General features: G+C 40.6%; 1 protein-coding gene across 1 annotated transcript in view; it reads right to left on the bottom strand.

Annotated features, from left to right (window-relative positions):
- Positions 1-10,979: 10,979 nt before the first annotated feature.
- The window catches only part of LOC119650604 (exosome RNA helicase MTR4), a 30,247-nt gene continuing 19,796 nt past the window's right edge, over positions 10,980-21,430 (bottom strand). Inside the window, exon 3 of the mRNA XM_038053464.1 lies at positions 10,980-12,717. Within this exon, the coding sequence (XP_037909392.1) occupies positions 11,129-12,717 (1,589 nt within the window). The 3' untranslated portion in view covers positions 10,980-11,128. The remainder of the gene's footprint in view (positions 12,718-21,430) is intronic.

The raw sequence follows: 21,430 nt of genomic DNA, 5'->3' as shown, positions 1-21,430 counted from the left end.
TTATAACTAAGCAATTTACAATTTACACATTTTTGTTTACATGACCTATTGATTCATTTCTGGCACAAGCGCATGCTCAGCATTTTTTTTTGAACTGTTATTATGTTGTAGTAATTAATATTGATTTGTGCGAAAGTAGACCAATGTGTCGATTCACTTATTAATTTTAGCTTACTGCTTACATAGTTCTTTTTGTGTGATTCGAACAATGAGTCTTGGCTTGCGTAGGACATTTTCGTGGCATTTCATCCTGGCGGATGTCAGCTTCCCCATACTAGGCGCATTGCTGGTAGGCTTGTAAAACAAGTCTCTTCTAGATTCCACGACCAGCCTTAATTCCTCGGGACAAATGGTATCTCACCCAGGCAATAATCTTTCCGTTCTTTTAGAAGACATTACCGACTCTCGTGTTCGGGCACTTTTCCAAAAATTCAGCCAGATTACTACCGAGTGTAGTCTCTCCAAACCAGTGAAGCACAATGTGCAGCACCACTACTGGTTCCCCCATCTTCTCGAAGGTGCGTCCTCTACCATCCCAGAAACTGGCTTTTGCACGGAAAGAGTTTGAACAACTCGTTCAACAGGGTATCTGCAGGCCCTCAAACAGCTGTTGGTCTTCCCCACTGCATATGGTCCCTAAGCCAAACGGCGAATGACGCCCATGTGGGGATTACAGAAGGCTAAATGCACAGACCGTTCCTGACCGATATCCAATTCCACTCATCCACGACTTTGCGCATCACCTCGCGAATTGCCGCATCTTTTCGACCTTGGACTTAACCAAGGCTTATCACCAAATCCCAGTAGCTGCAAGGTTCATCCACTCGGTCCTACGAAACCTCGACTTCTGTTTCGTATATTTGGATGATGTTTTGGTCGCTTCTTCCACTGAGTCTGAGCACTTCTCGCCCATCTCGAGTGCATTTCTCAACGTCTCCTTGAGGCCGGTTTAGTCCTAAACGTTGAGAAATGCAAATTTCTTCAAAAACAGGTGAGATTCCTCGGCCATTTCATTTCCCCTGAAGGAATACAGCCCGACCCAGACAAAGTGCAAGCGATAACAAGCTTCCCGCGTCCAAAGACAGTGAAGGAGTTGAGGAGGTTCTTGGGCATGCTAAACTTCTATCGTCGTTTCCTGCCCAAGGCCGCCCATCACCAGTCCATTTTGAACGCGTACTTGTCTGGCCCCAAAACTAAGGACACACGAGAGATTGTGTGGTCTGAAGAGGCTATCCGCGCGTTTGACAAATCCCCACTGGCCGACGCTACACTCTTGGAATTCCCTCTGCAAGATGCACCCCTAGCCGTTTTTGTTGATGCCTCTGACATCGCAGTAAGTGCTGCCCTTCACCAAAAGGTGGATCAAGTTTGGCAGCCGTTGAGCTTCTTCTCTAAGCAGCGGGGCTCAACAGAACTACAGTACCTACGATCGCGAACTGCTCGTTGCGTACTTGAGCATCAAATACTTCCGCTTTTCCCTAGAAGGTAGGCCGTTCACAGTGTTCACGGACCATAAGCCTCTCACATATGCTTTGAAACAAAAGCCCGACAAAGCGTCCCCTCGTCAGCTTCGACACCTGAGCTTTATAAGCCAGTTTACATTAGACATCTAGCACGTGTCCGGCAAGGACAACATAGTCACTGACGCTTTGTCTCGTGTCTCCGAGGTTAACATCCCCGCCTCACTCGATTTCTCGGCTATTGCCAAGGCGCAGGAGGATGACGCAGCACTTCAGAGCCTCAAATCCAACCGCAAATACAAATTTCGGGAGTTGCCCATCTTCGGTTCAAACCTCTCGCTCTGCTGCGAAGACTCGGAAAAGGGACCTCGGCCATACATTCCGGCCACCTTTCGCAAGGAAGTGTTCCACGGAGTTCACGACTTGGCGCATCCAGGCATCAGGACAACAACTCGGCTAGTCACCGAGAAATACTTCTGGCCCTCTATGAATAAGGACGTCAATTCCTGGGCCAGAGAGTGCATCGCATGTCAGAAGTGTAAAGTCTCCAGGCATGTAAGGAAAGAAGTGGGCTCATTCCCCCGCACTACTAAGCGGTTCCACACAATACACCTCGACATAGTAGGGCCTTTGCGAGACTCGCACGGTTATGGGTGTTGTCTCACAATCATCGACAGGTTTACGCGGTCGCCTGAGGCAATACCTCTGAAAGACATTACGGCGCAATCTTGTGCCGAAGCCCTCTGTCGAGAGTGGATACCTCGCTTTGGCGTCCCTGCAGTGGTCATCACTGACCAGGGAATCCAATTTGAGTCCACTCTTTTCTCCGAGTTAGGCAAACTAATAATAATAATAATAATATAATAATGATCGTTGGCACAACAGTCCATATTGGATCAGGGCGTTGAAGTGTGTTAGAGCACTTCATTCAAGACCGTAACGGTACACTACAGAACACTGTAGGAGGCAATGTGGTTAGCATTGCACTCGCCCGAGATTATTACCCTGATTTGACTCAGGTACTCATTCACAGCTGAGTCGACTGGTATCCGACGTCAAATCATGATACAAATCCCACTGCCGCCAGCGAGATTTGAACCGCGACCTTCCGTACGACAGCCTTGTGCTCTAACCACTCAGCTACCCGGACCCTAGGCAAACTCCTAGGGTTTAAACGCCAGCGGACTACTGCATACCACCCGCAATCCAATGAGATGCTAGAACGTTGGCACCGGACGCTGAAAGCCGCCATTATGGCACGCGACGACCCGTCCTGGACCCAAGTCTTGCCTCTCGTCCTACTCGGCCTACGTACAACCCGCCGAGAGGAATTTGCTGCCAGCCCCGCGGAGCTGGTATACGGGGAGAACCCGAGACTTCCAAGTGATCCGGTCTTCGACAAGAGATCGGGTCTCACAGAATCGGGGTTGGTGCGTCTGCTGAGAGACGATCTCCGACGCATCAAGGCCACTCCTCCCACCCAACACTCGTCCGCACCTGTCTGTGCACCCAGGGAACTGGACAGTGTACGCACGTGCTGGTCAGGACGGCTGCCGTCCGGAAGCCGCTGCAGCTTCCTTACGAAGGCCCGTACCGCGTTCTTGAGCGGGGAGAACATTTCTTCCAGCTTTCTACTATACAGTAAACAATTGAATACATATGATCTATATTCGTAATTTCATTGATGGCAAAGAAATGTAGGGAACTGAATCATATTACATTGAAGTTAATTAAATACATTTAATATGTAATTCCATCGAATGAAAGGCTACGATGCTGTTTAATAAGATTATTATTATCCTATGTTGCTATCTATGTGTTGCACAGCGAAAGACGATTAGCCAGTTGTGAACTGCTTCTTGAAAGAAACAAAAAGAAGTCAATTTTGTATCGAATAATTCCCGGTGAAGAAAAGTGGATTCACTATGAGCATCCTTAGCGAAAAAAGCAAGATTGAAGCTGTGACAGCTGAATGATATCGAAAGCAAAAGATTGCTTTAAATCTAGCTTTGCACGCTAAACGACCTGAACGGGCTGAAAGACACACGAAAGCGATTTTGCTTCACGAAAACGTTAGACTTCATGCTACGAAATTCGTGAAAGAAACGTTGGAGTTGCTTGGCTGGAAAGTTTTGCCTCATCCGCCTTACACTCCGGACATAACACCGGCATTCGCCGCGAATACCAGCGGACAGATGACGTCACCGGCGCTCTACTCAGTTCAGAACTCGCTACAAGAGTGAAGAACAGAGTAGGTGACGAAAAACGTCAGATAGAAAAAATAATAATTAGAAAGAAACAAGTCGGAATACCGGAAGCTCGCGCTTCGGGTATAAAGGTTTTGTGTTCATCTTATGTAAGATCCAACAAAATCCTTTATATTTTTCCAAACTACGAGACATGCGTACGTATTACAGCCATAGATATTACGCTCACCCTAAACAAACAAATTGCCTATTTCCGAATACTGTGCACACATATATGCACGTATATAAATTGATCGCACCCATATTTCCCATTTACTTCTTATATCTATTTGAATTAGGCACTACCCGCAAAGTTCATTAGCACGCATATATTATATACCTACATACACACATGTCTGGTTGACAGATAACTAAAAAACTAAAACAAAATAATTCGCTGGGACCCAATTCATAAGAATTCATTTCGTTGTGGTATTGACGAATTGATGTGTGATGATGACGTCATGCAGGTTGTAGAGTGCACGAAATTCACAAAAAATTGTAAAGTTTCATCCCCTATAACTTTGTTAATAATGGTTGGATTTTCGTCAAACTTGATCAAACTATGCATTATATATTAATCATTACACGCGTGCCAAATTTTATGCTTCTGGGGTGAACATAAGGGGGGTGCCGGGTAAATTTCTAAAATGTGGAAATATACTATTATTAACTTTATTTGTGCAGATATCGGAACCGCATATATTTTGAGGCCTAGATTTCGTAGAGATGCACCATTGTGATTTTTTTCAGATTTTTCGGTTGGATAGGTTCTGAGAACGAGACCTGTTACACTTTTTGGAGGTCATATTTTGGGCCCTCACTCCCCTATGTTTCACCCAATGTCAAATATGGAACCAGTTTCGAAAAGTACTAATTGAGACCTTTCATTTGATACCCCACATGGCTATATTCTTTGAAAACAAAGTTTGCACCCTCCATTCACATGTATGGGGAGTGCCCCCTTAAACTTAACACAAGGTGGCGCCACTTACTACATTTAAAGGGAACACCAGATTACATACTCTCACCAATTTTCGTGACAATCGGTCCAGCCGTTTCCGAACAAATCGGGTGTGACAGACAGACAGACAGACAGACGGACAGACAGACACCGTCTCGATTCTAATAAGGTTTTGTTTCACACAAAACCTTAAAGAAAGACAGTTGGTTGGCAGTGCGGTGAAAGAAAAGATTTTCGTGCAGAAAGAAAACAGTTACATACGGAAATCAGTATTATTTCTAATATCTCGGATTTATCAGATTTTCGTGCAGAAAGAAAACAGTTACATACGGAAATCAGTATTATTTCTAATATCTCGAAGTTATAATAAGAGTAATTTATAATAAGAGTAATTTCTTGAAATTGTGTATTGAACTTTGCAACATACGAAAAATATGTCAAAAATCTATTTTGAATAATAGAAGAATAAAAGGTTAAATACAAGCTCCTAAATTTGACTGAGAACTCTTATACAGCTTTGGGATATCATTTGTTCCGATCGATACAGTGCGGTTTACAAGACCAGTACTTCAAAAACTACTCAGAAGCCAAAAATTGGGTCGTCTCGTGGATCGCTTCAAAAAATCAGGAATCCTTTCACAGAGGGATCCATCTTCTGCCCGAAAGATGGCAGGTCATCGATGCAGATGGAAAATATTTGACTTAATTTCAGCCATAAATGTTTAATTTTTTTCGTATTCCTAGAAACGCGTTATTTATTCCGCCTCCCAATATAAAACTCGAATTCATTTTGATTATCTTACGCGCACGGACTAATATATAGTTGTAATTGCCTTTATATGGGAAAACTTGATAAAAAGTTATTAATACATAATCTCATCTTTTCGTTAAAATATCCGTTTACGTTTGAGTTTGTACGCTAAGAGAACTTAACAAACCTTTTACCACCCTTCGTTACTTCGAGGATTGCCTAGTCCACTTTGTATAACGTATCTTTAGTTTGATTCCACATTTTTTCGACCTTGGTAATGGTTGGCAATTGGGCAAGGGGAATCATTTCTTCTCTTTACTCATGAGTTTTCCACCATTTATTCCACAACGGGTCAGTGCGTTCAAAATATCAACGGTAGCTTGATTCGGGCTATATTCAGCTGTGATTATCCTAGGTAGAACCGTTTTGCTGTCAACGACGGTGAGAAAATCGCGAAACCGTATTCAGTTTGCATTTTACTCTTCCCACTATAAAAGGTTTTAAGATGAGAAAACCGTTTAATGAACCATGTTTCTGTGGAAAAGGATGAAAACATCGGCAACAGTGTACCAAGTAAGTATTTTGGAAGCCATTGTTAAACCGCAAAGTCAATCCCTTTTCATTAGGGGTTTCAACAGGAGTCTGCGCCGACGCATAAGAGTTGATCAGCTCAAACCTGGTCCGAAAGCAACATCTCCAGTTTTATGCGGTGGTGGTCCAGATATTAATCCCTTTGACTACAAGTTATTGTCTGTTTTATAAGAGACAGTGTGTTGGAAAAGACACTAAGATATCGACTCGCTTAACCCTTGTGTTAACACCTGGATACCCATTCACATATAATTTGTTAAATTAATTTCATTTTTGGAATTTTCTATCGAATTATACATTAACCGATTTTTTTTTTTCATTTTTTTAACTGAGAAAAATTATTAAGTAGAAAAAAGTACACGTATAATTTCGGGTACCCCTATGTGTTGTTTGTCATTGTTATGCAAAAAATATAGAACTTTCGACGTTAACTAATAATGCAAAAAAAATAATGGAATTATTGCATTTATTCAACATAATCTGAATTTATTGATAGCATTCAAAACAGTTATTTTTGCAGGATGGTCATCATAAACGGGGTTTTTACCTTTATCGTAACACTTCCTTGTCTTTCTTCGTTTGCGGATAGGTTGCTTATTATAAATGCGGCATGATCGTACTATAACCGTTCTGCCAGTGTTCTACTATAATTGGTTGATTTTGCATAATCCGTTCATTTGAAGCTCGATCTTAAATTGTCAGCATTGCTAATTCTTCTGTGAATTGTCGTGTTAAAAGTCACCGTTGCTAATTCTTCTGCGAATTGTCGTATTAGAAGTCACCGTTAGTTGTTCTTTTAAGGAATTTTATGTTATTTTCATAATAAACGATGTAACCACCAAGAAAGACAATATCAAGGATATTAAAGAAAAAATGCTAGCGACCATCTGTACTTTTGAGCATACCCCACGTATATTTGGCCCGTGATATTGGTGCCGGTTTTAGTTTTACATTATACATTATAATTTGTGGCTATGTCATCACCTAAAAAATACATAAATATATATTATATGTTTCTTCTTCAAGTAAACAAGACGTACTAAACTAAATTGCCTCCCGACTGTATGAATTTGCTCCAAAACTATTCCAAAATGTTTCTCAGATATGAAACAATGTACAGACCCTTCTTTTCACTCATCTTCTCAATTCAAGGAATCTGGTCTTACCTAAATTAAGGGGGTCATCCCGTGTGTCGGGTTGGAGAAATCGATTTTTTTTTTGCATGAATTGTATCTTTATATAGTGGAGAATATGTGGGCAAAGGGATTTTCCGATATTCCGAGTACTCGATGAGAAAGAGCATCGAATCTTTTTTTACCTGTTAGTTTTTAACCTGAGCCTTATAAATTTGAACACAGGTATAAATATAAAAAGATGGAAAACCAATCAATTGTCTAAACTTATTTGCTGTTTGGAATAAAAAGGATAATCCAGTCTAGAGTGAGCACTGAAAGGGTTTCAAGCTATACTTAGTTACATTTTGTTGTAAGTATTGTGCTGTTTGTGTGTTCAGTGATTTTTTTAAATGGATCGTAGGAAGGGAGATCGCTTTAACGTTCAACGTCATTCTCGTACTAAAAAACGAGTATTTCATGGGAATCGATAGTTATCAGAGATGAAAAAGGTCTTCGCATCAACTTCAGCAAAGAAACTTTTAGCAAGCATGAACATGGATGTTCCAACTGCGGCAAGTTTTGTATATTGTATATTGGATTTTGCTGGAGTTTTCTCCGGTGTTTCTGCAAATAATAAAATATACATAGTAGTAAAAAATGAATGCATAGGGCATGCCGAGAAAAGAATGGGAACGCTGCTTAGAAATGCAAAGAAGAATCACAAAGGCATTGGTGGAAAAGGGACTGGAAAACTTACTGATAAGGTTATTAACGACCTCACTACATTTTTTGGGCTAGCTATTCGTCGACACGCAAATTCGATAGAAGGAATGAAGCAAGAAATTTGGGCAACTTTCCTCCATAAATGTTCTACAGACGAAAATCCTCAGCATTAAAATTGTCCAGCAGGCGAGAACAGTTGGTGCAAATGACGCAAAGCGCAAGCTAAAGGAGAACTGGATAGTTTCCACCACGAGAAGACACCTTTGACTGAAGAAGTTCAAACAGTCATCAAACCAATCTACGAAGATTTGTCACGAGATGATCTCTTGAACAGATGTTTAGGAGCAGAGATCCAGAATAACAATGAGTCGGTAAATGCATTGATCTGGACTTTCGCTCCTAAACACCTTCACTCTGGGGCCAAGGTCGTAGAAATAGCCACTTTCCTGGCTGTAATTATTTTCAATGAAGGATTCAATGGCATTCTCAAAATCCTAGTGGCAATGGGATGTCAAGTTGGTCACATATGTCAGGTTTATGTCGCCCGCCGTAATGAAGCGCGAATTTGGCGGTCCGAACGACGATCGACTGACCTCGCTAAAAGAGCCAGAATTGAAACCAGAGAGCAACAATCGGCCTTACAAGACTTTTTTGAAGAAACGGAGGGTGCTCTCTATGGACTAGGTATAGTAGATTAATGGTGAGTTAAAATTTTACTGTTGATAATCACATTTAAATTTTCAAATGCGTTTTTCTCGAAACTGCATCTTGAAAATCGGTTGCCACCATAGCTCAAAATCTATCCAAACAAATTCTTTGAAATTTTCACGACTTCTTTAATACATATTTCTACGGTCCGCAAATTAGGATAATTGCAATCGGACGGGTCGTTTTTTTTCATTCATAAAAAAGCCGTAAAAAACACCAAAATCTAAAAAATTAAGTTGAAAAGCCCACCAAAAATTTACCTTTTAATATTTTCTAATTATCCTAGTTTGCGGACCGTGGAATATTGTCGACATTAAAATGCCGTTTAGTTTTTTACCCTCAGATGAACACAGCGCCCTCCAGCGTGGCAGCAGCAAAACACCTTTTTTTGGAGATGGGTGCATAAATTGACACGTATTCCAAAAACTGGTTACGATATCAAGCTGAAAAATTTATCACATATACTAGAGATACCAATAAACATATGGTGAAAAAAAATCACGTTTCTATCTTTATCCAGTCCTCCAAAATAATTTTTCAAAAAAGGCAAAAAAAACGGCCTTCACACGGGATGACCCACTTAAGAAGGTACACTGGGTATTATACCTGATTTAGAACTACAAACCACTATTTGTAATTCAATAATATAAAACAGAAGTCCCTATACATTATTTTATTCAGCTTAAATACATTCGTGAATCATAACTTAGCCAATATCTGTCTAATATATAAAATTATTCCACCTGTCAGCGTAACTGAATTCGAGAAAGCAACAAAACGAATGAAATCGGAGAGAACAACATGACCTGACGACAGCGGATCTGAGCTCTAGTAAGTGAAGAGCTGGGTCCCAGCACTGTAGCTCAGTGAATTCTTTAATCGGGTTATTCAGGAAGGAAGAACACCATCTGACTGGCAAGAAAGTACCACACTTCCAACATGGAAAAAGAAAGGTAGTTCAGCAGAATGTTCAAATTACCGTCCGATCCGGTTACTTTCTCATACCATGAAGACTTTTGAACGCATTCTTGACAACCGTATTCGCAAAATCGTTGAAGTAACTGTAAATCAAACCGGATTTGTCAAGAACTGTGGAACTAATGGCGCAATACACGCTGCATGGAGAGACACCGTGGCAAGTATCGCCCTCTATTTATTGCATTTCTGAATCTGGAGAAAGCATTTGATCGTGTGCCACACCACCTCATCTGGTATGGTCTACCACATCGCTTAGTGCCAGAACAACACGTGCGCTGGGTTCAATTGCTCTACCACGATCCGAAAAGTGAATTCGAATTGTGGCCGGTATATCAAAGCCGCTTCGTATCTTTGCTGGTGTTCATTAAGGAAGCGCCCTCTCACCACTCTTCTTCGTTCTTGTTGTGGACACCGTCACACGGACATCCAACGTCCAACTCCCTATACACTGCTTTATGCAGATGATGTTTTCCTAGCATCCAATAGCAAAAATGATCTCGAGCAACTTGTCCAAAAATGGAATGACCGCCTCATTCAATACGATCTCAGATTGAATCTGAATAAAATTGAGTTTTTGACGATCGATCGCCATGAAACAGGCACAATCACGATAGTGACCTGCCTAGAACTAAGCGATTTAAATATCTCGGGTCAATGCTATCAGCCAATGGAGACCTGCGTTATGAAATTGCTTCACGCATTAACCCAACCTGGATGAACTGGTGTTCTTTGTGATCGACGTATCAACGAACGTCTCAAATCTAAAATTACCACAATGTCATCCGTCTTGTCACTCTCTATGATTCTGAGTGTTGACTATAAAAGACAATGAACGGTATCTCGCAGTAATGGAGACGATGTTGCGTTGCACTACCATGAAGACGTTTGAACACTTGCCAACATTGGTCTGAACATCGAAGTTGATGGTAAGCGACGAAAAGACCGGCCAAAACAACGGTTGATTGATACCCTAGATGCGGATTTAAAAGTCTCATGACTGCATCCAAATCAGGTGGCCCCGGCGGCAATGTAGATTTTTTGTGTGGTAACAAAAGGGTTAAGAAAGCATTAAAACGAGCAGTGGAAAATGCGATAGCGATAGAAGCTGGCCCAATCGTCTCAAAGCTTGCATTAGGGCTAAAGGTGAACACTTCGAGTAATATTCTTCATCTTCTTATTGGCAATAAATACCATTATTATAAGTATGTCGTTTTGTTTCTACATCATTGTATGTTTGTAACAGTATTTATGGGAGTGCTAGGTTAATACACCGGCCAAACCTTTTAGTGTAGTTATATATACTTGAAGCTTAAGAGCAACGAATATATTATGTAGATACTTTATATTCCGTAAAATGTAGTTATGCCACCTATCGATGTTATACACCTGACCAGCATTTACTGAACTGCTGAAATACTATTATAGCAATAAAACTTCATACTGTTTGTTACAAAGAATTTTTATTGAAAAGCAACCTTCCATCATATACGATATATTAATCAGTTTACACATACATCTTTCATCACATTTATAACATATACAATTTCACTAGGTCTGAACAAAATTTAATTAAAAAAAAACAAGTTCATAGTCTATAAATATAGGGAGGCTGCAAATACGATATCCCGTTTTAATAACCGAATGCCCTCTGAAAATTTATTTTCTAAGTCAGTGTTCCCAATCGTTTTTGCGGCTTGGCACATTTGCCTTAATAATTCTTCCAATCGTCTCATACAACGGATAATAGATCCTTCAAAAATATCTGTCATTTTACAAATATTCAAAAAAGACGCACCCTTGCACCAAGCTAATACAACATCCATTAGGTATGGTTTGAATTTTTCAACATATGATTCTTCATCCAAATCTAGTTTGCATTCATTAGATACCTTTGCTATTCGCCTTGCCAAGTCCTGCATAAGTCGTAGGGGTCCGGAAAGCTCTTCTGTTGATGCAGGTGTTTCCGAACTTTTCTCATCACAAACGAAACACGACAGTAACGCTACAGATTGCGGAATAGACAGACTATTGAATACCCCATTAAAAATCATTTCCGTCATTAAGAGCTCATCAGCAGAACTTAGCTCGCACGCAACTCTACCTTTAAATTCAATTACATCTGATGCTGTACAGTACCCCAATCTTCGAAGAACACGCTTCCTGTATTTAAGTTCATCCATTTGTAAAAGGCTCTTAGCTTCTTTTAATTGCGATTTAGCAACCTTCAAATCATTTGCTACTTGAAGTTTCTGACAATATTTAGAATAAACTGTATCCAAATCTGGAGAGTCGTGTAAAGGATGTGCAAATAGTCGTTTCTCAAATTTATCGATAGAATCTACAACTGCCTTGAATTCCGAATCTTTGATGTGCATATCCTCATTGGGGTTCAAAAGCGGGGGTCCCTTAGGAAATCGTTTCTTTATTTCAGCTATTGTCTTTAAAACCGACTTTCTGTTATCGGCGGGTCGAAGGTCTTTCGGATAAAACACTCGCAACGAAGATATTTTCGAAATTAATTTATGTAAGACGGGAACCACTTCCATACTTCCTTTTTTATCTGGTGGACATGGTTTCGGTACGGACTCTTTTTCGAAATCATCGTCGACATGTAGCAATACATCCACAATTACGGTCACTTCTGACTTTGAATTCAATGGATTTTTCGATTCATCATTTTTCACTTTCTTCTCGAAATTTACAACAATGCCCCACTCGAATTCTTCGTCATCTTTCTGAATTTTCACCATTCGACCTGGTTGCAAAAATGGAATCAAATATTCTGGTTTTGTTATAAAACTCCGAAATTGCTTTCCTAGCATGTCTAACTGCTCTCTTATGTGATGATAAGAAGCAATTGCATGCTCATCTGGAATTTTTATTTTTTCTAATTCTATAATCTTGTCTTGCACTTTTTTGTATAAATCAGGGATTGAGCTTTGATTTTGGAATTGGAAAAACGATCTTTCCAACATATATTCTGGATTTATTTCTTCAACTCGTAATAAATTTAGGACCATGTTGTAAGTCAAGTGGAATGCGGAATTTATAGGATCCGCTTTGCCTTGAACAATTCCTCGCCCAACATTGGGCGAAACTTTTTCGTCAATCATCAGAATAACAATTCCTTTGTCATCAAGTCCACGACGGCCAGCTCGACCCGACATCTGTATGTATTCACCTAGGAGAAAATTGAAAGATTAAAACTTTTTAATATATCTATTTTATTTCATCAAATTGATTGGAGAATTGATGACATCGGAGTTTATTGAACTAACTAACCAACAGTGGAATATGTTAAGGAAGACATTCAAATTCGATTATGCGATATTTTTCAATACCTGTATAAACGGCAAATTTAGCCATAAAAATGTAATCGGAAAAGTGAAGATTTTTCTTGATATCATACAGACGTTCAATAAAGTGTGACATGAAGGTATGCTATATAAATGGTATATGGACCTCCCTGAAGAGTTCTTTGAGATCTTGAAGTTTTATGTATTCGCGTGAAATACAAGGGAGCATATTCTGACTTAAAGAAAAATTGTAGCTGGTTATCTTGTATGCCAATGATAAAACTTGCTGTGATGCAGATAAAATACGACACTTGCGGAAGACACTGCAATTCTTACCACGATTAAAAATACTAAAGAAGCAAAAATAAAACTATAAATATTAGGTTGTTGCAAATGAAATGTCGGATTTTTCAATGAAGTGAAGGTAGTTATGATTTTAATGTTTAAAACTGCCGCAAAGTGACTCTGGTGGTATGGGATAATTGAGTATAAATAGTCGTTCGTTCGATCAAGGAGTCATTTCAGTTTCAATCGTCATTGAAGTTCCAAGTAAAACTCAAAGAAAAAAGCATGGAAGGGAGTCAAAAACGTCTACTTTTTCTATATGAATTTAAACTTGGTCACAACGCAGCGGAGGCAACCAGAAACATTTGCAGAGCATTTGGAGCTGACGCAGCAAACGAACGAACGACACAGCGGTGGTTCGAAAAATTCCGATCAGGCGACATGACCCTCCAAAGTGAACCTCGTGGACACCCAGGACCATCGATCGACAACGACGAGTTGCGTTTGATAGTGGAATCTGATCCCCGATCATCGATTCGTGACATTGCAGAGAAAATAGGCGTACACTATTCGACAGTATCTCGGCACTTACAACAGCTTGGAAAGGTGAAGAAGCTTGATAAGTGGATTCCGCATGAACTCAACGAGCAAAACATGGCGCTGCGAATGGAAATATCCAGTTCTCTACTCAACCGCAACAGGAACAATCCCTTTTTGCGCAGAATAGTGACATGCGATGAAAAGTGGATATTGTACGACAACCGTCGCAGATCAGCGCAATGGCTAGATGCCGATCAGCCTCCACAACACATGCCAAAACCGAGCCTTCACCCGGAGAAGGTAATGGTAACTGTTTGGTGGTCTGCATCTGGAATTATTCATTATTCGTTTTTGGAGCGTGGTGAAACAATTAATGCAGAGAAATATTGTGCCCAACTTGATGAAATGCACGAGAAATTACGTGTTCAGCGGCCTAGATTGGTCAACAGAGATGGAGTGATACTGCTCCATGATAACGCCCGACCTCATGTTTCCAGAATGACGGTCCAAAAATTAAATGAATTACGATATGAGACTCTTCCTCATCCACCATATTCACCCGACCTCTCGCCAACCGACTACCACTTTTTTAAGCATTTGGATCACTTTTTGGCGGGGAAACAATTCAGCAATGAAGTAGCTGTCAAAAGTGCCTTTGAAGAATTTCTTAGCTCTAGAAACCCAGACTTTTACGAAACTGGAATAAATGCCCTTGTATCTCGTTGGGAGAAGTGCATTGAAGCTACTGGTTCTTATTTTGACTAATAAAATTAATTTTCATAAAAGTTATAGTTTTTTGAAATTTTACTCAAATATCCGACATTTCATTTGCAACAACCTAATAGTTGTTGACCACATTCTACCACCAAATGAAAACTCAAATTGAATGAAACCAAATCGACTTACATTAACTTCACTAACAAACAAGCTCGAATACCGGAAGCTCGCGCTTCGGGTATAAAGGTTTTGTATTCATCTTATGTAAGAAACTTCAACACATATTTTTCTATCCGTACATAGCTACAAATCCAATATATTCCTTCATATTTTTCCACACTACAAGCCATACGTACATATTACAGCCATAGATATTATCCTCACCCTAAACAAACAAACTGCCTATGTTCAAATACTGTACATACACATGCACGTATATAAATTCATCGTACCCATATTTCCGTTTTACTTCGTGCCCAAAAGCATACATATGTACATATATAGTGCGTATATATGAATTAGACACTACCCGCAAACTTTATTAGCACGCATAAACTATATACCTACATACACACACGTCTGTTTGGGATAATTGATATTAGTATACAAATGACTAAAAAGCTAAAACAAAATAATTCTTTGTGAAGTCATTCATAAGAACTCATTTCGATATGGTATTGACGAATTGATATGTGATGATACAGGTCATATAGGTTGTAGAGTGCAGGATTTTACCCCCAATAACTTTGTTAATAATAGTTGGATTTTCTTCAAACTCGACCAAATTATGCATTATGTTATTCATTACACCCACGCCTTGTACTTCTGGGATGGACATAAGGGGGGTTGCCGGGTAAATTTCTAAAATGTGGAAGTATACTATTATTAACTTTATTTGTGCAGATATCGGGACCGGATGTATATTGAGACCTAGATTTCATAGAGATGCACTACTGTGATTTTTTTCAGATTTTTCGGTTGGATAGGTTCTGAGAACGAGACCTGTTACACTTTTTGATGGTCATATTTTGAGCCCTCACTCCCCTATGTTTCACCCGATAGTTTCGAAAAGTACTAATTGAGTCCTTTCATTTGATACCCCACACGGCGTCATTCTATGAAAAAAAATTGTACACCCTTTATTAACAAGGTATGGGGAGCTAAAACGGGTGTCCCTAGTTATTTGACTATTATTTGAAGTCCTCGACAGTTACCTTTCGGAGAGGACACCTTGGTACGATACGGATGAGGGATCCAAGCAATACACCGTCACCGCGGGAGTCCCACAGGGCTCAGTATTGGGTCCTCTCCTGTGGAACGTCATGTACAATGGGGTCCTGCCCGTGCCAAAGGAAGCCACGATAGTCAGTTTCGCAGATGATCTAGCTGTGGTTGTCGTCGCGGAATAACCTGAAGACGTTAAAATGTACGCTAACGAAACCATTAGCGCTATAAAAGCGTGACTGGAGATGGTTCAGCTTGACCTTGCGGAACAATAGACGGAGGCGGTCTTGATTACCAATCGTAGGACGAGGAATACGGTTAATATTCGTGTTGGTGGTCGTGTCATCACTTCGAAACCGGTTATCAAATACCTAGGGGTGACGATTGACGCTAAAATCTGTTTCAAGGGACATCGACTATGCCTGTGAGAAAGCGGCAAACACCAGCGTATCATTAGCGCGGATGATGCCTAACTTTGGAGACCCAAGATACAGTCGCAGATTACTTGTGGCCGGAGTGGTTCGCTCCACACTATTATACGCGGCATCAGTTTAGGAGGAAGCACTAGAGTGTGAGAATAATCGGAGGAGGGTAAATATGACTTACCGTTTAGTGCCGCTAAGGGTGTGCAGCGCCTTCAGAACAATATCAGGCGAGGCAGCGTGTGTTATTGCGGGAATGATCCCGATAGACATTCTGGCAAGTGAGACACGCTGCCTGTAGGAGACAAGGAAAATGAATCCTCCTGAAAAAGATGCAGAATACCGAAAGGCGGCAAGGCGAAAGTCGCTGGAGAAGTGGCAGCAATGGTGGGACGACCCGCAGAGGGGTCGCTGGACCCACACTTTGATTCCCCGTATTGTGGAGTTGATCCAGCGAGGACAAAGCGAGATTAACTATCATCTGACGCAATTCCTGTCAAGACATGGTGGTTACAGGAAGTACCTGCACCAATTCAGGCTGGATGATTCTCCCTTTTGTCCTGAATGTGGTTGCATTCCAGAGGACCCGGAGCATGTTATGTTCCACTGTCCATGTTTTATCTCAGAAAGGAGGAGTCTGGAAGACTCCCTGAAAACCAACCTAAGCCCGCAGAACATCATCGGGGAAATGTTGAAGTCGGAGGCAAACTGGTGTGCGATGAACTCCGCAATCAAAAGAATACAGGAGGAACGCGGAGCGCGCAAGGAGGACGCGAAGAACGGAAGGTTTGGTCGCTTAAAGCGCAGTCCATCCCGCAAAGTAATGCTTTGCAGTAGTTCCGCGGGGAAAGAAGAAGGAAAAAGGGGGGGTGGTTTTAGTGAGTGAGAATCCCACACGCTGCTGCAACCTGGCGCGGCAGTGTCTTTGTAAGATTTCCACTTCCACCCATATATAAAAAGAAGACAGACACCGAATCGATTCTAATAAGGTTTTGTTTCACACAAAACCTTAAAAAGAGAATCTAGCTGAAGACATCATAAATGAACAAGGCGTGCCACAGGCGAATGAGGTTAAATATTTAGATATTATACTCGATGTGAAGCGCAACTGGAAAAAAATACATCCTAAACAAACCGGGCAACTGGAAGCTAGACACTTCAGGTATAAAAGGATTTACATTTTTGCATTTGCAAATGCACACATTTGTCCCATTAGTACGTAGCGTATATGCACATATTATGTGAGAATATCCACTTTCGCGTGATACTGACATTCAAAGTCTTGAATTTGCACAGACAACAGCAAATTTGACCGATTATGACTTTATTACTAATTGTGCGATTTTCACCAAACTTGGTAGGATCATGCTGCATGTTATAGCCTACACTGCTGCAAAATTGTATGATTCTAGGATGAAGGCAAGGGGGTTTTGCAGCCAAATATTCAAAATTGTAGTAATATACTATTATTAACATTATCTGAACAGATGTCGGTATGGAGGGTATTTCGGAGCCTAGGCACCATATAATGGCAGCCTCCTGATTTTTTTTTCAGATTTTTCGGTTAGGTAGTTTCTGAAAATGGGTCCGTGAAATAAACAAACAATTTCGACCCCCCACACTCTCCACCTTTCCGACAAATGTCAAAACTAAGACCAGCTTCGGAAAGTACTAACCCTTTTATTTGATATCTTACACGACTATATTTGGTGAAAAAAATTACACTCCCCTCTTGCATATCTGTGGACCCCTCCCCCTTGAATTCGACATAGATTGATGTAACTCACTGTATGAGATTTAGAGGTGTTCTTGTTTTTCAAACTTATTTTTAAATTTGGCTTGGCACGAGCGAAGTTAGAGATCGGTTTATAAGTTTTAAGCTTCTGCAATGAGTAGTAAAAATGTGAAGGGCGATAATATTCACCCTGGTCATCATAATATGTAACGAGTATTATCTTTAAGGAAGGTTTTCAAAGTTTAATAAAAATATCGGCTACGATCGCAAATCGTATGATATTGTGAATGCGAGGCAGAATTGAAGCAAGAGACTACTAATAATACACAATTCTAGAAAGTTTGAAGGAAATGCAACTATTATTAACAAAATTATATAAAGTAAAAATTTTGTAGTTCACGTGAATTTTATCGCAATTTAAGACGGGTATGACGCCGTCCGGGTAGCTGAGTGGTTAGAGCACAAGGATTTTGCACGGAAGGTCGTAGATCAAATCACACTGGTGGCAGTGGAATTTGTAGTGTACCGTTACAGTCTTAAATGAAGTGCTCTATTGGATTGGATTGTTGCGTCAACGAATATTATTATGATGCCGTCATCATAGTCATATGAACCGCAGAGTTGATTATATCAAAGAATATTTTGAATTTTTAGCTATGTATGAATGGAAAAATGTGCATGGGATCGCGCTGGATCACTGGAGTAACACATCACATCTGAAATGAGGATATCCGTCATCAACATGGCATTCTACCAAGTGTGGAAAAAAAAAGAGAGAAGCGTTTTCAGTGGTATGATCATGTAATTTGCACTGGCGAGCACTCACAAGATTGGTCTGGGTAATTCATAAGATTGGTCTGGGACCTGGCGATTTTTCGTACAAGTAATAGTTTTCGAGCTATCATGAGTTGCTGAGATTTTTATATAATCCTCTTTGGTTCTGGAAGGACAAGGTGCTGTCTGTCCTTCGTTGAAAGCTCTTTTGATACCTACGGATGCGATTAGAGCATACCGCAAGTTTCTACTTCAGCGTCTCGAGCATTTCTTTAATTGGCATATCATTGGACAGATGGTAGTTTCCAATGATGTTGGAAACGGATCTGTGCACTCTTGGTGATGGATTTCCAAGAAGTGCTTGCATGACACACCCAATCTCCTTTCTCAACTTTTCTACTCTTTTGTTGAGTCGAAACACCCAGAAAAGTTAAGTCCTCCTGCGCATACTTCTGTTATTCGCCCCAAGGTGTTGATTATTGACGTAGCTGCAAAGTAGACCAGGCTGTGAATCTCTGCCGCGGCAGCAATGGTGTTGGTAATTGGTAGTATATATATGGATATATTTTTATGAATGGAGGTGGAAATTTTAAAAAGAAGCTAGCTTATTCGCTAGAAGATATAAGGGAATCATCCCCGTCATGACACATACTGCCTCATCTGATACCATCCTATATGAACTGCACACTCTCAGCGCGATTTGCCGGTATCCCGAGTTTACTCTTCTCTGGTTCACTGTGTTATCAACTGTGCATGCCCAAACAGGAGCCGCATATTGCAGAATGGGTTTCATTACCCCTGCAATAAGAAAAAGCCTTTTCGCGCGCATAGGCCAGGTGCCCCTTGAAGCTCAGCTTGGCATCGACCATTACTCCCAGGCATCTAATGATCGATTTTGAAACGACCTCGTGATTACCAACCTGGATTTTGTTTTTCCTGGAAGTGGTAATACGGACCGCCGCCAGCTCCAGCTTTCACTTCCATACAGCTCGACGTCCTGGGGGTGTTTCGCAACACTACCACCGCCAGGTCATCTGCAAAACCAATCAGCGCTGCCTCCTTTGGCACGTGAAGACCGAGCCCTCCGTCATACATTCTGTTCTACAGCAGGGGCCCCAATATGGAACCTTGAGAAGTACATGCTGTTAAAACATATTCTCTAAGCCAGTCGTCGTCGACGAACGGAAGCAGCCTGTTGTATATCACCATCTCCAACATCTACCCCACAGTGTCTAAAAGACAGATAGAGCGATATGAAGAGGGTGCGCCAGGTGGTTTTTGGTACCAGAACCAACCTCTGCCTTTTCCACTGGGTGAAAAACACCATGCACGATTCACATTCATTTCGTCCACGAAACTCTTGTAAGTCCGCCTCGGTCACCCTGAGGATTGTAAACCGTCGGCTGAGGTCCACTTTCTTCCTGTTGGGCGAAAAGGATTGCAATTCTTTTGAGCAAGATTCGCGGGTATGTGACTTGGGGTGATATTTGTCCACGAATCTTGTTCATTACAATCTTGTAAGCAATACCCCACAGGTCGTATTTGCCCCAAGGGACAATTGCTTCTAGTAATTCCGCTTGCTTTCCCGTATAACCTTCATCAGGTTACTTCGGAGATCGCGATTTTCTTTCTCCAACTGCCGATTTTCTTGTTTCTCTCTTGTTCTTTGGCAAAGCCTGAATGAATGTTATTTTCAGGTAGCCAACTCCTCTGTGGATTATTTCCAGGTATGATTTCTTTTCATCGTCCACATACTTATGACCATTGCTGCCGTGCAAATCACAACTTTGAACGACCTCTTCCTAGAGGCATTTTTAATTTGGTTTTGCTAGAGTGTGAAGTTTTTGAGAAGAACGTCCTGGATTCCGAGAAAGCATATAAGTGTGTTAAATATTTATTTTCTTAAAATGTTCATTTGCCGCCAGTGTATTTTTTATTCAATTTTTAAAGAGTGATGTTTTTAGAGAATTTTTTTCCTAAATATTTTGTTCGAAGGTGTTTTTGTTATAGTGCCAGGCTCTGCCCGGCATCGATTCTACTTTTTTTGAATAGCACGTGTTCTTTTATAGATACCAAAAAGACTGATCCCCCTTTTTCCCGCTTTTTAAAAATAGTGAGTTAAAATCACATTATTTTTAAAAGAACGAAGAAAATAACTATTTAAAAATACATATCTTGTACTTGGCTATATTATGACATTTTTCTGTTTATAAGCCCATCCAATCGTCGAGTAATGACTCGGAAACAATTATTGAATTATATGAAGAAATAAGAACTACAACTCCGTCTGGGGGACGACCACAGATAATGTTTCCCGATTCAAGCGGCAGAAGCAAGAGAAAAACAAGTCGGGAAACCGGAAGCTAGACGCTTCAGATATGAAATGTTTTGTGTATTTCTTTTATAAAGAGATTTGAGTGTGCATTTGTCCCATTAGCATGTAGCACGTAAAATATGAATATATTATGTGAAAATTTCCAGTTTCAAGTGATATTGACATTTATAGTCATGAATTTGCAGGGAAGCGACAGTTTTGACCTAGTATAACTTTATTAGCAATAGTGCAATTTTCACCAAATTTTGCAGGATCATGCTCTATGCGACGAACGACGAATCTGGCAACAACGGATTAACGATTTGCGCATTTTCTCATGGAACGTGTGCTCCCTGTACAGAGATAAAGCTGATGAGCAGCTATCCGATACCCTGTCCCAATATAGGGCTGTTATAACAGCGTTACAAGAGATGCAATGGACAGGGTCCGGTTTCCTGGAGAAGAGCCGCTACACTATATATTATAGCGGTCATCCAGTAAACCATGTGCTCGGAGTAGGTTTCTTAATCAGCCAAAAAATGAAACCTACCGTTATCGGCTTTGAAAACATAAGCGAACGGCTATGC

This window comes from Hermetia illucens, chromosome 3 (assembly GCF_905115235.1).
Source record: "Hermetia illucens chromosome 3, iHerIll2.2.curated.20191125, whole genome shotgun sequence".
Lineage (NCBI taxonomy): Eukaryota > Metazoa > Arthropoda > Insecta > Diptera > Stratiomyidae > Hermetia > Hermetia illucens.
This window is presented reverse-complemented; position numbering and strand designations above follow the sequence as displayed.